This window comes from Dipteris shenzhenensis, chromosome 6, assembly GCF_047967505.1.
Source record: "Dipteris shenzhenensis isolate YYH24624 ecotype China chromosome 6, Dip_SZ_1.0, whole genome shotgun sequence".
NCBI lineage: Eukaryota > Viridiplantae > Streptophyta > Polypodiopsida > Gleicheniales > Dipteridaceae > Dipteris > Dipteris shenzhenensis.
The window spans coordinates 56,429,627-56,443,427 of NC_141601.1; the positions used below are offsets into that span (position 1 = coordinate 56,429,627).

General features: G+C 46.0%; 1 protein-coding gene across 1 annotated transcript in view; it reads right to left on the reverse strand.

The window, feature by feature from the left end:
- Positions 1-210: 210 nt before the first annotated feature.
- Positions 211-13,801, reverse strand: part of LOC147901385 (protein NRT1/ PTR FAMILY 8.2-like) — a 61,071-nt gene continuing 47,480 nt past the window's right edge. The window contains exons 4-5 of the mRNA XM_087375857.1: positions 1,734-2,296; positions 211-1,459 (exon numbers count right to left, since the gene is read on the reverse strand). Of these exons, the coding sequence (XP_087231983.1) occupies positions 607-1,459; positions 1,734-2,296 (1,416 nt within the window). The 3' untranslated portion in view covers positions 211-606. The remainder of the gene's footprint in view (positions 1,460-1,733; positions 2,297-13,801) is intronic.

Below are 13,801 nucleotides of genomic sequence, written 5' to 3' on the forward strand. Positions count from 1 at the left end.
CAATTCATCTTCATACTTGCGCCGGTTGACACTTGTGAGGTATACAGCCACGATCTAATTAGCCTAAAGCATACGAGTCACGATCTAATTAGCCTAAAGCATACATGTGGTCAAGATTTGTGTTGATGTTGCATATGAAATGCCAAACTCTTGAACTGGCGAATAAGATGACTTAATATCTGTACATAAAAGGCTCAGCACTTTTATTACAAAGTCCGTGAATGATGCTCAACCAAATCATTCCTTTGTTGCTCATCATTATAAAGCCCCCAACGATAGCAGCACTGCATTATCAAAGGCCTCATATCTTCATTCTATGTGCGCAGCAGCAATTGGACCTTTAAAGACCAACAAGCGGCTACTTGTGCATGCGCTGTTTTCCTCTCACATATCACGAACAGAAGAAAAAATTCCTTCTGGATAACTGGAATTCAAATAATATCTATGATTCACTAATGAAGTATAAAGAAAGATTTGTTAAAGCACTGCTGTCTGTATTCAGGCAATGGCCTGTCAATTGCAAACAAGGTACAATCGAGCTGTTAAAATTGTGGTCGTGAGGTAAGAAATCCCACTGCACCATAAATTCACCTTCCTTTAATGATCTTACAGCCCCCGCTCATCCTCAATATCGTTGACTTTCTTGGCGGATGGCTTGTACCGATACCAATGTGCACAAACAAGATATATAAAGAAGTTGATAAAGCTAAGGCCCGCGAGAAGCCAGTAAAAATAATACAACTTGCTTCGGTTAAGATTATTTGATAGCCACTTCTCATTTCCACCATGCCCTGTTGCTCGGTTGATTACAGTTACGAGCACACTACTTAAAAAATGACCCACAGCAATCGTGCTAAGATACAATGCCGTTCCCAAACTCCGCATATTATCTGGTGCCTCATTGTAAAAGAATTCAAGCTGGCCAATTTGAGTGAAAATTTCTGTGCTACCACGCAGAAAGTACTGAGGTACAAGCCAGAAAATGCTCATTGGTACCGTCACATCTGGAAGATCCAGCAGTCCATGGTCTCTTGCAATACGGATGCGCTTTAACTCCACAAAACCAGCAACCACCATAGCGAGGATAGAAAATACTATGCCTATACCTATGCGTTGAAGAGTAGTGATCCCTTGCTCATGACCCGTGAACCTCCGCACAGTAGGGACAAAGTAGCGATCATAAAGAGGAAGAATGAGTAACACGTTCACAAGCTCAAAGACTGATAAAGATGCAGGCGGGAAGCTGAAATTTTTGGTAATATACCCATCCAAAGTTGCCCCCTCCAGCACTGAAAAAGTTTCCATCTGAGTCAAAGCAGTCCAGACAATTGCAGTGGTGGCCCATATGGGTAGCATCCTCAATAGCATTTTCACCTCCTCAACTTGAGTAACGGTGCAGAGAAACCACCTGCTGGCGTTTGCATGCTCAGGGATCACAAGAGCAGCCCTATCAAGGCATCTGAAAGTCACCACACACAATCAGGTGGCTCATATTGCCACATAAATCAATCTCACTCATTCTCACTTACACACACGCACTCACACAGGCGCTGAAAAGACGAATAGTATCTAGTCTGTGTGAAAGCAAAGCAAATAGTCACCTCTCCATCATGGAAAGGTGGTATGGTTTTTCCACATGATAGTTTGACTCCAGACAAAAACATAATTCTTAACTTCAAAGTAAAGAGACAGGAATAGATCAATAAAATAAAGGAGAAAGGATAAATAGATACAGAAATTGGTTGCTATGAGGAAGCTGCTTCGTCCGTATATTTTCTCCCGCATTTTTCCCCTCTTCATAAAGAGAGCTCCTGTCCAAAGGAAGAGGTAGGTTCCATTTCCTTGTAGCAGCCACTATTACCTGTGCAATACGAGTGAGAGGACTTCCAGTGGGCAGTCTATACCTATACAGGGACGACCCTGCAAAGAAGACAATGATAGCTATGGCCATCAGGGCTGCTGGGATGCCAAACCCCCATGCAAAGCCTACATTATCCTGGATATACACAAATACGGTCACAGAAACAAGGGAACCAATGGAGATGATGAAGTAAAACCAGTTAAAAAAGGAAGGCATGTATTTCCATTCTTTTGTGTCCTGCTCATCAAACTGATCTGCTCCAAAAGATGAGACATTAGGCTTGATGCCACCATTTCCTAGGGCAATGAGGTATAGACCAATGAATAAAACAGCCAGCTGCAAACCGTGTGCAGCAATGCAATTTGAAGATGAGGAAGAACACTGAGGAGGCTGCAAGGAAGGCAGTGCAGCCGAGAGCGTCAAGATAGCCATACCCTGATACACCATCACCAGCCAAATTAAGTTTGGCCTAATAAGCTCTTATACTCATAATATGACTAACAATCAATCTGTTAGCTACAAAGACCATCATGATCCTGCATAACACTTGATAATCAGTTGCCACACAAACAGGAATTATAAAATGTTTAACTTGGAACAAAAAGACCCCATTTTCTTGCAGATCCGTACTTCAAAGCTTCCTTGGCATGCTGACATTAATGCCCCCCGCCCCCCCCCCCCCTCCCCCCCAAATAAAAAAAAAACGGCGAAGTAAAGAACTGAGGTAAAAAACAAATCTATGGACATTCTCCAAAATGAAGTAGAATGACTATTTGTTATGTATGTGCTTTTACACAAAGAAAGATCTCTATAATGAAAAGGAAATCCTGAGCGTTTCACTCATCAAGAAATGAACACATCTATTGTCTTAACTGACCCTTTTGACACAAAGACAACTGTGAGAAGGACCAAACAAAAAACGTAACTGGAAGCATTTTCTTGGACATATTTGATGTTTATTATCTTGAATGGTCTAGCTTTAGGGTCTCTTTGGTTTTGGCTCGTCTCAATATTTTTCCCTGAAAATGCTTCAATAATAGGATAAAGGTTATTTCCTTAGTTTGATTTTTAAATTCAAATACACATATTTCATACAATAATATTCATGCTGGGAAAAAATTGTATGTGGTCCTATCAGGTTATCTACTATTAGAATGATAGGGAAGCAGTGCTTTTTCTTTGGTAGAAAAAAAAGTAATCGTGATGCTATAGGCCTATCTACTAATAATATACCTTTGTAAGACTAGAATATGTCAAATTTAGATTTTTTATTGTTCTAAAGACCAAAAATCTACAAAGAAAATGAAAGAGGAGAAAAAAGAGGTAAACAAAAACTTTTATGAAAAACAAGAGGAAGACATACTTAGCAAGCAAAGCAACACTTATGTCGTCATCAATGCCCAAGCATAAGCAGCTATACTGGGTTTCTAAAGACCCGCCGAGTCTCTTGGGCATGTCTACTAATAATATGATTAAATATGTCCTATTGTTCATGCAAGAAAAATCCATGAAAATAACCGTCCACCTCCCCCTTTGGCCTATATTGCACAAATTCTTGGCTAATTGCTAAGAAAAGGTGTTAACCCACCTTAAACTGAATCTCAATATGTAAGGAGACTATGAAATGAAATCTATGATGATGAATTCGAAGATTACGTAGGTTGGACGCCTAACAAATTGGCTAGTTTGCTCTAAATTGGCTTAGGAGATCCTAGGATAGCCCTTGGTGTTAAGGCTTCACTAATTGCAGTTGAAGGTGGGAATCAACGTAAACACGGACATAAGGGAGAAACTACTTCGACATTGGCGCAGCCCATGGTAGTTATCTTTTCTATCATTAGTTAGGGAGCACCGGGCTACGTATGAGATAGCTACAAAATTACTTCGACCTTGGTAGCAGCACGTGTGTGGTTATATGTTTTCTATCATTAACAAGGGAGTACTAGGCTTCCTATGAGATAGCTTTGAATCCCTTTTTATCTATATATCTCAAGACTGATAAAAATAAAGCATAGTTTTACTTGATGAAGATTTGACTGATGAAGAGACTAAGGAGCAAAAGGCAAGGCCCAGACTCCAGCTCACCCACAAAATAAGTGATCAAGGGGAAGGAATACACCATCAAGTTACACCTAAAGAGATTTCAAATCAAAGTAATTATATTGAGCCAAGCTCTTATAAATACAATGATAGTTAGGCCTTAGAATTTCACAAAACCATATAAAGCTACTTAAAGAAGTGTGATATACTAGATATAGAAGGCATTCCACATGACAGGCTGCCTATCAATCTCTTCTTGTGAAGAGGGAGGGATTCTCCAAAGGTTAATCCTTAACTGTCTCAAGCTTGCAAGATGGCAGTCATACAAGGGGAGGAAGGAATCCAAAGGTGCACCGAGGTAAAGATCGATTTGGTACAGTCCATCCAATCACCACCCGAAAAGGGGGAGTAGAACTATATGCAATGAATAAAGAAATCTTTCCAAGGCTCCCAACCTGGCAAAAGCACCCTGGCCACAAACTTGTAAATCCAAATCAGGCCCCTTCCTATGTGGGAAGAATCAAGGTCTCCCAAGCCACCTTGGTTCTCGTATCTGCAGAACCATCGAGTCCAATTGACAAGAACGAAGATCTGATCTGGTACAATGGACTAGGAAGGTCGCCTTTTTATAGCTATGAGGGTGGTAGTCGGATCAACGTAGTCGGTGGAGCCGACCAGTCAACCTAGTTGGTGGAACCGACTAGTTGTCCATGGAATATTCAAGAAATATTCCCAATACCGTTGCCTCGGGGGCTCTCACCCCGAACCCCCACCAGGGGAGGCACTGGCCCCCTTGGGACCCCCCAGCTGGGGTCCAGCTGGCCCCTAGACCCCAGCAAGAGCAAGGGGCTCCCACACAATCACCTTTCTACCATCAACGGTCTCATTGATAGACCTCATCTGACATGCAAGTCAGGATCCATCCAGTGTCCCGGGCTCACACATGGCTTCTCCTCATATGGGGGCCTTACAACTTGAGCACCTTGGACCACTAGTGGTTACCAGGAGGGTGGGGCATTGAGCATATCTAACAAGAACTTCCTTATTACTCTTTTGAGTTGGGTGATGTATTCCCCAAAGTTGCACTGACAAGAACAACTAAACCGGCCGTGGCCAATAGTACCTAGTTAACAACCACCAGTCTGGAGGCGAGGTTAAGTCTAGCTGACCACCTCAAAAAAGGAATTTTCACCTTATACTCCCCAACACACGAGCAAACTATTGTGATGGAGAAATATCCACATTGACCTGGCAACCCAAATATCTCACACAGACACCTCTTTGAATCCAAGTGAGACCAAAATCAGCGCCCTAATCTGGGGTGTCTCGTCAGTAATCCATAAGCCATTGGATTTATTCCAATTGTTATGTGCACCTGCCATAGAACAAAATAAATGCACGGATATCTTGAAAGATGTGAGAATCTATGAAGTGGCATTTAAAGAAAACAGCAGTGTCATCAGAAAACTCACTGTCCCAAAATCTCCTCATCCTGCCTCAAGGGAACTCTCAGCCCTAGTAATGTCAGCCTAAGATCTCAAAATCATGCTCATGGCTTCAATCTCAAATAAGTAGACGAAGGTGCAAGAGGGAACCATTGTTAGACCGATCTGGAAATGTAAAATCTCTCTCCTGTAACCACTATAACAAGCACCAAGCTATGAGGAGACCCAAGCATATGAAAAACAAAGCATAGAAGGGTATCCTCCAAGAAACCTCAATCTATTGGTAGGTTAGCCCCTCATATGGCCTTGTAGGCTAGTGCTAGGCTAACTCCTTTAACATAGTGTTGCCCCAGGCTAGATGATGGACTGAATTTTCAGACCCTACAAGCACTTCACAAGTACCTTCTTTAATGTGATATTGGTCTTTTCAAAGATGGAAGAAGAACATAAGGAGCACTTGACCAAGAACTTGGAAACAAGAAGCTTTTTTTATTAATGCGAAGAAGAGTGAATTTTTCCTTGATGAGATTAACTATCTTTGACACATCATCTCTAAAGAAGGGATTTGGATGAATACCGCCAAGATAAGAGCTATACGCCAGAACTCACCTCAGGCTTTGCTCCTATTCATTGATGATATAGCAGCCCCATTACATGATTTGACCAAGAAATCTGTAGCCTTCGAATGGGGAGAACGCCAAAGGATAGCTTTTAATACTCTCAAAGCAATTTAACAGCAAAGCTGATCCTCATCATTTCAGATCTACACAAATAGTTTGATGTGGACTGTGATGCATGTGGAGAGTGTGTAGGAGCTGCCCTTCACCAAGATGGTCGAGTGATAACCTACGAGAGCCAGAGACTACATGACACAGAGAGATACATGGGTATCTACGAAAAAGATATGTTGGCAACTTGGCTGTCATTCATGCTTTAACCATTTGGAAGCATTACCTACTTGGAGCTGACTTTACAGTTAAGACTGACCACCAGAGCCTTAGGTATTCCTTGACCTAGACAAAAATATCCCAAAAGTAGATGAAATGGGCAAATTTCTTGTCCATGTTTCATTTTTAGATTGTCTATACTCTAGGAGCCCTGAACACGGTAACAGATGCTTTATCAAGAAGGTCCCGTGTGAACAATGCTACCATAGCTCATCACAGGGACCTAGAGGCCATGAAAGAGCTTAACTTATAGGATCCAGATTTTGGAGAAATATTCAGCAAAGACAAGCAAGAATATTATCGAGACTCCAAGATGACTAGTTTGTTCTCGCTTTGTTTCATAGCATGGGTACGAAGTTGGAATTTTCATCTTCACTTCACCCCAAATGGACGGACAAGCAAGAATGCCAATTCCACATTATTAGATCTTCTAAATTGCTGTGTGTCTAAACAGAAAGCCGAATAGAAAAAGTACCTTTCCTTCATGGAATTTGGATACAATAACACTATTCACAGTCCTCAGAACAAAAGACGAGATATTTGCAGTTGATCAGTGTGTTCGAGACTTGGATACGGCCTTTTTCCAAGTTCAGAAGGCAATTGAAATATCTCAACAAAAACAAAAGAAGGATGCAGATAAGCACATGAGAGACGAATCTCCAAGGAGACTGGGTATTACTTAAGTTTAAAATGAAAGCCTCAGACTGATGAAGGGAAAAGAAAACTATACCCGAAGTTCTCTCTCTCTCTCTCTCTCTCTCTCTCTCTCTCTCTCTCTCTCTCTGCTCAGCCCACCCTCCCCTCCGCTCAGCCTATCTGCCCACCCCGCTCTCTCTCTCTCTCTCTCTCTCTCTCCCCCCCCCCCGCTCAGCCCACCTTCTTCTCCGCTCAGCCTATTTGCCCACCCCGCTCTGCCCCTCCCGCTGGCATTGCTCCTCCCGCTCCACAGCTCCTCCCCGAGCGCTGCTGCTGATCCCGCCGCCACCCCTGCTGCACCTCCCCCACTGCTGCCGTTGCACTGCTATGGCTGCGTGTTGGCCCCCCCGCTGGCAGCCTCCCTCCACCTAGGCTCCTAGGCTAGGCTCCTTGCCTAGGCCTAGGCCCTCCGCCCTTCTCCGTCTCAGCCTCCCCCCCTTACGCCACCTCAGCCTCTCCACTTCCGACTGCCTCTCGCCACCTTCCAACTGCCTCGCCACCAAAGAAGACAAAAATCAGTCCAAGAGAAATGGGGGACGAAGCCAAGAAAGACGACAACAACAAAAAAAAGAAAACGACACAACTGAAACTTGAGGATGTGAACACACGTTACAACCGAAGTGGACTCGGGGTAGACAGCAAAGCAAAGGCAGGACCCACCTCAGCCTCAACTTCAACCTCTATCTCTACCTCGACCTCAGCCCTGCTACAGTTTCAGTTTCAGTTCCAGCCTTAGCTCCCTCTATTTCTACTTCGACCTCAACCCCCAAGTTCCAGTCTCAGCTCCCTCTGCATCCCCACTTTCGACTTCGGCTTACACTTCAGCACTAGTTTCAGCTACAAACCCCACATCCCCAGCTACAGCTACAACCACTATCAGTGACATACCCATGCCCATGGCGCCGGTTGTTCCCTTTCCTTCCTCTCCTGTTACAGCTCTCGCACCACTTATGACACCTACTTTGGCGGTGTCATACACTGTTCCGCATTATGCTTCACTCTCCCATCTCCCTCTCAGTCAGCCCATGCTCCCACATCTTATTGAAACTGCCTCATCCATTCCACTGTCATCTCCGTACCTCACCCAGCCACCGTCCAGCTTCCGGACTCAGTCCCACACTTTCATGCCACAACCATCACAGTTTCAGCTTGGACACGGGTGGGCTAATACACCAGAGGCCTCGGAGACCTTGCTCATGGAGATACATAGTTTCCGTGAGCGCGAGATGGAGCTGACTCGCTTCGCATGGGAGCGGGTCCGCTTCAACCAGGAGCAGAGCCGCATCATACAGGAGCAGGCTCGGGCCATTCGGGAGCAGACTGGTCTCATTCAAGGACTAAGACAGGATATCCTATAGCTCCAACAGGAGGTCACAGCCATTCACAGTCCCAAGGAGTACACCAGTGGTCGAGGCACAGATTGCGAGCATCCAATCTGCTATTGAGGAGACATCCAGATGGGTTGACGTTGATAAGAAAAAAAAGAAAGACAACCAGGAATTATGTACTTCACCACGTCAGATAGCTGAGACTTCATAGAGATCAGCTGCAATGTGGGCTCGTAGATGATGAGCTTATAAACCAGGTTCAAGAGTAGGTGTCTTTGTATTAGGCACCGAGACAACCCCCCCACAAAAACTGACTGAACATGGATCACACAGACTCAAAGAGAGCCAAAAGACTACACAGCCCGAAACAGATAAACTTAGAACTGAACTTCCCCCCAAAACTCAGAAAACAGTCAGCCTCAGAATACTATGAACCCACAGCCGACACTCCTAAGCTTCCATCAAGAACAACAGCTCATAATTCCTGCAAAGCTGCAGTCAACGACCCAAGAGTGAAAGGGACTGGCAAATCAGGTCGCATCAACTATCTCTGCATTACAAATCCACTTCCAGCGTATGTATTCTTCTCCTGCCCATAGAGTACTCCACGCTCATACTTCACGTCGCTAACAGTCCAGATGATGATTTAAACCAGCCCATACATTCCTCGTATCAGTTCACGTGCAAACGACGATGGTCCTACCTGTAAGGTAGCCTTGCTCAGCCAACTACGAACAGATCGCTATCTCTAGAGATCTTCAGCGCCAAGGTCTCCTCAGCATCACCCGGCACCCACCTGTGGCCAAAGGCCTCACTATTTCCAGCTTTGAAGCAACTGAGTGCTCACACCACAACTAGCCAACCCGTGCGCACATTGCAGCACCCTCTTACTCACACACAACCTCCGTCCAAGGACCTCCAGCCAGCAGAAATGACGCTACAGCCATATAGCTCCTTCCAAAGCAAACTGCCCGCATAGTCATCCTCCTCAAATCCAGCAGCTCCCAATAAGAGCAATAGCCAGTGCTCTCCACGCTAGTCTGCTACAGCTCGTCACTCATCTCCACCTTCACGACTTCTCTCATGCTCATAGAGCTCATGGAGCTCACGCCTCTTCAAGGTCCTTCAGCCTGTGTAGTAGCGACGCCTTCCCGGAAGCTCCCAGTACCTACCTCTCTCTTGCTCATGGAGCACTCGTGGATCTCTGGTCGTCACGGTTCCCTTCCCCTCCACTACGAGCCTCCCTGCTCTATCAAGAAGAGTCCCCCCCGTCTCCTTATCCCTGCGCAATCCTTCTTCTTTGTTCAGAGAGCTCCTTCCTGTGGTCCTTCAGCTCGTATAGTGGCGACCCCCCCCTCGCCCAGGAGCCTCTTGCCCCTCTTATCGAGTTGCATCGAATCCTCTTCCCTCCAGAAACAACCATGGACCTCCCCTTTCAGCAACCATCACGTTCCCCAGCTCCCAGCCGCCACCTCGCCTTCAGAAGTTTCTCCTTCAACTTCACGTAGCCACAATTCATGCATGCCTTTTTTATTATAGCCACGTCATCACCTTATTTTCCACCACTCTTCCACCCTTCCTTCAAACTTTATACCAAGGCCCTTAATGCTCAAATCATTGACTATGTGCACACAAATGCATGCCACCAACATTTAGTGCCATATTGCCCATACTACCACATATGGTGAACACCATCCTGACACAATGGATTTACAAGACAACCATGACAAAACAATCTCATGCCTTCATACAGAAAGGACTCGGGACAACCATGAAAGGCGTATGTCATCCCACAACAAAACCCCGTCACACTCTGAAAAGCCCTTTGACATGGACACCATAACATATCAAATTCCTGTAACATGCAAGTGCACATTGACTCAGGAAAATATTAAAAAACCCTTCATGACTTGACTTTACATGACCCCAAAAACATTTCGCTTGATCACACACTAGACACCCTTGCTCTGGAAGACTGGTACAACCACATTGCATTTCATCATTTCCCATGAAGTCCCTGCAAAACATACTTTATTATCTCAAAAAACTATACATCAGTCCATCATGCTTGGGAAAGAAAAATCCACAAATGCCAAAAGCCCACACCTACCCTAGATGTGTACAGCTATCTGCCTACCCACAGTTATTTACAGTGCTCAAAAACTTGATACAGATTTTGTCCTATCAACGTGGCCAAACGAGAACCCGCAAGGGTAACCATTTCGGCTACCCTCATGGAGCAGCAGTAGAGAGCCAGTAAGGCTCTTAACATCAGAGTACGCGGGATCCCGCGCACTGAGGCTACACCGATGGCAGATGCGATTGCTTTCGTGCCGCTACTCTAGGTGTGGCTGAGCATAAGATAGAGAGGGCATGGCGGGTGGGGAGAGACCCCAACCGAGAGCAACCCTTGATCATACGATTCCATGACACTCAGGCACGACTTCAGCTCTACGACGCAAGTCAGTCCTTCGAGATCAGCCAACGATCTCCATGGATGAGGACCTCACACCTCTACACGTTGAGGAGAGACGCTCTTTGCTGCAGCAGTGGGATCAGGCTCGAAAATAAGGAAAAGTGGGCCGTGGTACAAGAGAGACGACTTCTTACAAGACACCTGCCCCCTCCCCTACATAGGGAAGCGGGGTCTATGAGACTCAGCTATCCGAGATCCTATCCTGCACCATTTGGAGCCGTAATGGTACCTTATGGTCAGAACCAAGGAACTTCTCGGAATCCTATACAGGTCACGACATAGTCTTTTATACAGAGACACATCAGAGTCCAGAGCAGTGGTCAGCGGATATACATGGGAGTCTGCCTACAAAGATGAGACGAGGGATGTAGAGGGAGTTCGAGGTTCAAGTGGAGTTGCAGTCCCTTTCAGATCCACACTTTTGGGGACCATTTCAGTAGAGCAAAGAGATGCACATTCTAGGTTTCTTTGGATCCGGATTCGGCACATGGACAGTCGAGATCTGTTTGTTGCAATTTGCTTCTTCCCCCCTGAGACCTCCCACTTTGCCAGAGATATCCAAGGTGAGGATGAGACATCCTTATTTGCTGCTCTTTATCAATCCATCGTTGACTTCTCTAGCCGCGGATAAGTCCTCCTAGTGGGGGACTTCAACGCGAGGACAGGCGCCTGTCAGGGACCACTCCTCGACTTTAGAGATGATTCCACTCTACTGCCAGACATTGACCTTGAGGAGGCAGGTATGCTACGGGTTTTGGTTGACAGACGAGGTCCATTTACATCTTATGGGCAGGCCCTATTACACCTCGACAGGATACATGATCTCATTATCTATAATGGTCTTGACAGATGGCCCACTTCATGTGGTTTTACGTGCTTTCCACATGGGGGAGGCTCCAGCGTTGTTGATTACATCATGGAATCCCCTGCCTTCACATCTCGCATCACTGACTTCACTGTAGCACCTCTCCCTCCAGGGGTTGATCATACATATCTTTTCTTTAGCATCTCCACCCCCCTTCACAAAGCACCTTCCACCCCACTGAGTTCTTACTCCACCTACCACGATATACGCTTTGACCGGGATCACTCACCTACTTACTCTGGCCGTCTGTACATACTTCTCGCTTATATTGACTTCATATCCCTTTTAGAGGATCGTGCTGCCCTTGTCACCCACTCGCTACACGAGGCTGCCCTTCAGGCTTTCCCCCACACCACCCGCTCCACCTATCCACCACCCCCTGGGACCGTACCTTGTAATAGCTGGTACGATGATGAGTGTAAGGCTCTACGCCGTCAACTCAGATTCGAAACCAAAAACAGTCTTCCGAGCGCACCAAATATGCTACGCGAGTACCGCAGACTGGTACGGAGGAAGAAACTAGACTTCGTTCGTCGAGGAGGAGCTACTGAACATTTTGTTTAGTAACAACTCTAAGGGCTTCTGGCGGAGATTTCTAGGAGGACGGTCCTCCTCACCACTCACTGACACTCATATCTGGTTTGATTATGCACGCACATTTTATGTTATCCCAAATCAGCTAGTCCCTAACCTCTCACACATGCCTCGTCCCACATCCTGCACCCTCTTCACTAGAGGAGGGGTAAAGGATGCCGTAATGAAAATTCATAATGGCCGAGCGAAGGATCATGAGGGGCTATGCACTGAGTTCATTGCATATGGGATTAACCTCTTAGCCCCGATCTTAGCAAAACTCTTTAATGAAGCTGTTTGTTTGGGGTTTCCATGCACCTGGGCCATTAACAGTATCTCACCCATCCACAAGGCAAGGGATCCCATGAGCCCGAAGAACTACAAGACCATTATGATTGCACATGTCATGTCCAAGGTTTATGCATCAGTACTTGATTCTGAGGTTAGCATATTTACAGAGTGTCAAGGACTTAGAGCAGCAGGACAAGCCGGATTCTGGTGTGATCATGAAACCATGGACCACATTCTCACACTCAAATGTATCCTCGAGGAGGAGAGGGCATGGAAGCAGAGGGTTTATTGTTGCTTTGTGGATTTCCGCAAGGCATTTGACACAATTCCGAGAGCCCGCCTCATACGGCGCCTACAAGACTTGGGTTATGGCTAGGAGATCAATTGGGCTGTCATGACCCTTTACGAGAGAGTTTTACGCAGAGTCCGAGCAAGATCCGGGTGGACAGACGAGATCATGAGCACTATTGAGGTCAAACAAGGGTGTCCTTTATCGCCTACCTTGTTTGGCCTCTACATTGACGAGCTTGAGACAGTGATGCAGACACTGGGGGATAGGTTGCTCTCTTGCGGGCACGTTGATCCGGATATTGCTCTACGAAGATGACGTGGCTCTCTTGTCTTCCTCAGCAGAGGGGCTCCAGAGACACCTAGACGCACTATAGTCCTTTTGTGAGTCTCATGATTTAAAGGTCAACCTGGGTAAAACCAAGGTCATGATCTTCAATACATCTCGAGCCATCATGCGCCAAGAGCAATTCACATTTGATGGGTCACCTGTTGAGATAGTTTCATCATACACTTATCTTGGGGTTATCTTTTCCGGACCCAACTTCACTCTGAGACCCGCGATGCAGCCACGCTTGAGCAGAGGATATGCTTCATTGGCCAAACTAGAGAGGCAATGCTTCCGCTCGCACTTTCAGGATCCACATACCAAGGGTTTGCTTTTTGACTCCTTGGTTCGCCCAGCGGGGATGTACGGCAGTCCATGTTGGGGGCCAGACTTGTCGGATACATGGGCCCGTGTGGAGCGAATACAGGTTCTCATGTTATCACAGATGATTCGTGGCAAGCAATATGTTCCTCACCAGATTATTCAAGCTGAGTTTGGGTCACCCCCTTTACAGCAAGATGCTGCATTTCAGGTCATCATGTATCTGTACCGAGTCAGGGAATATGGGGATTACACCTCTGGGCGTAGCAGGCTACCATGGTTAGCTCTATCCTCTTCTATGGCACTTGCAGTAGGAGGGGACCAGAGGTACTAGTATGCACG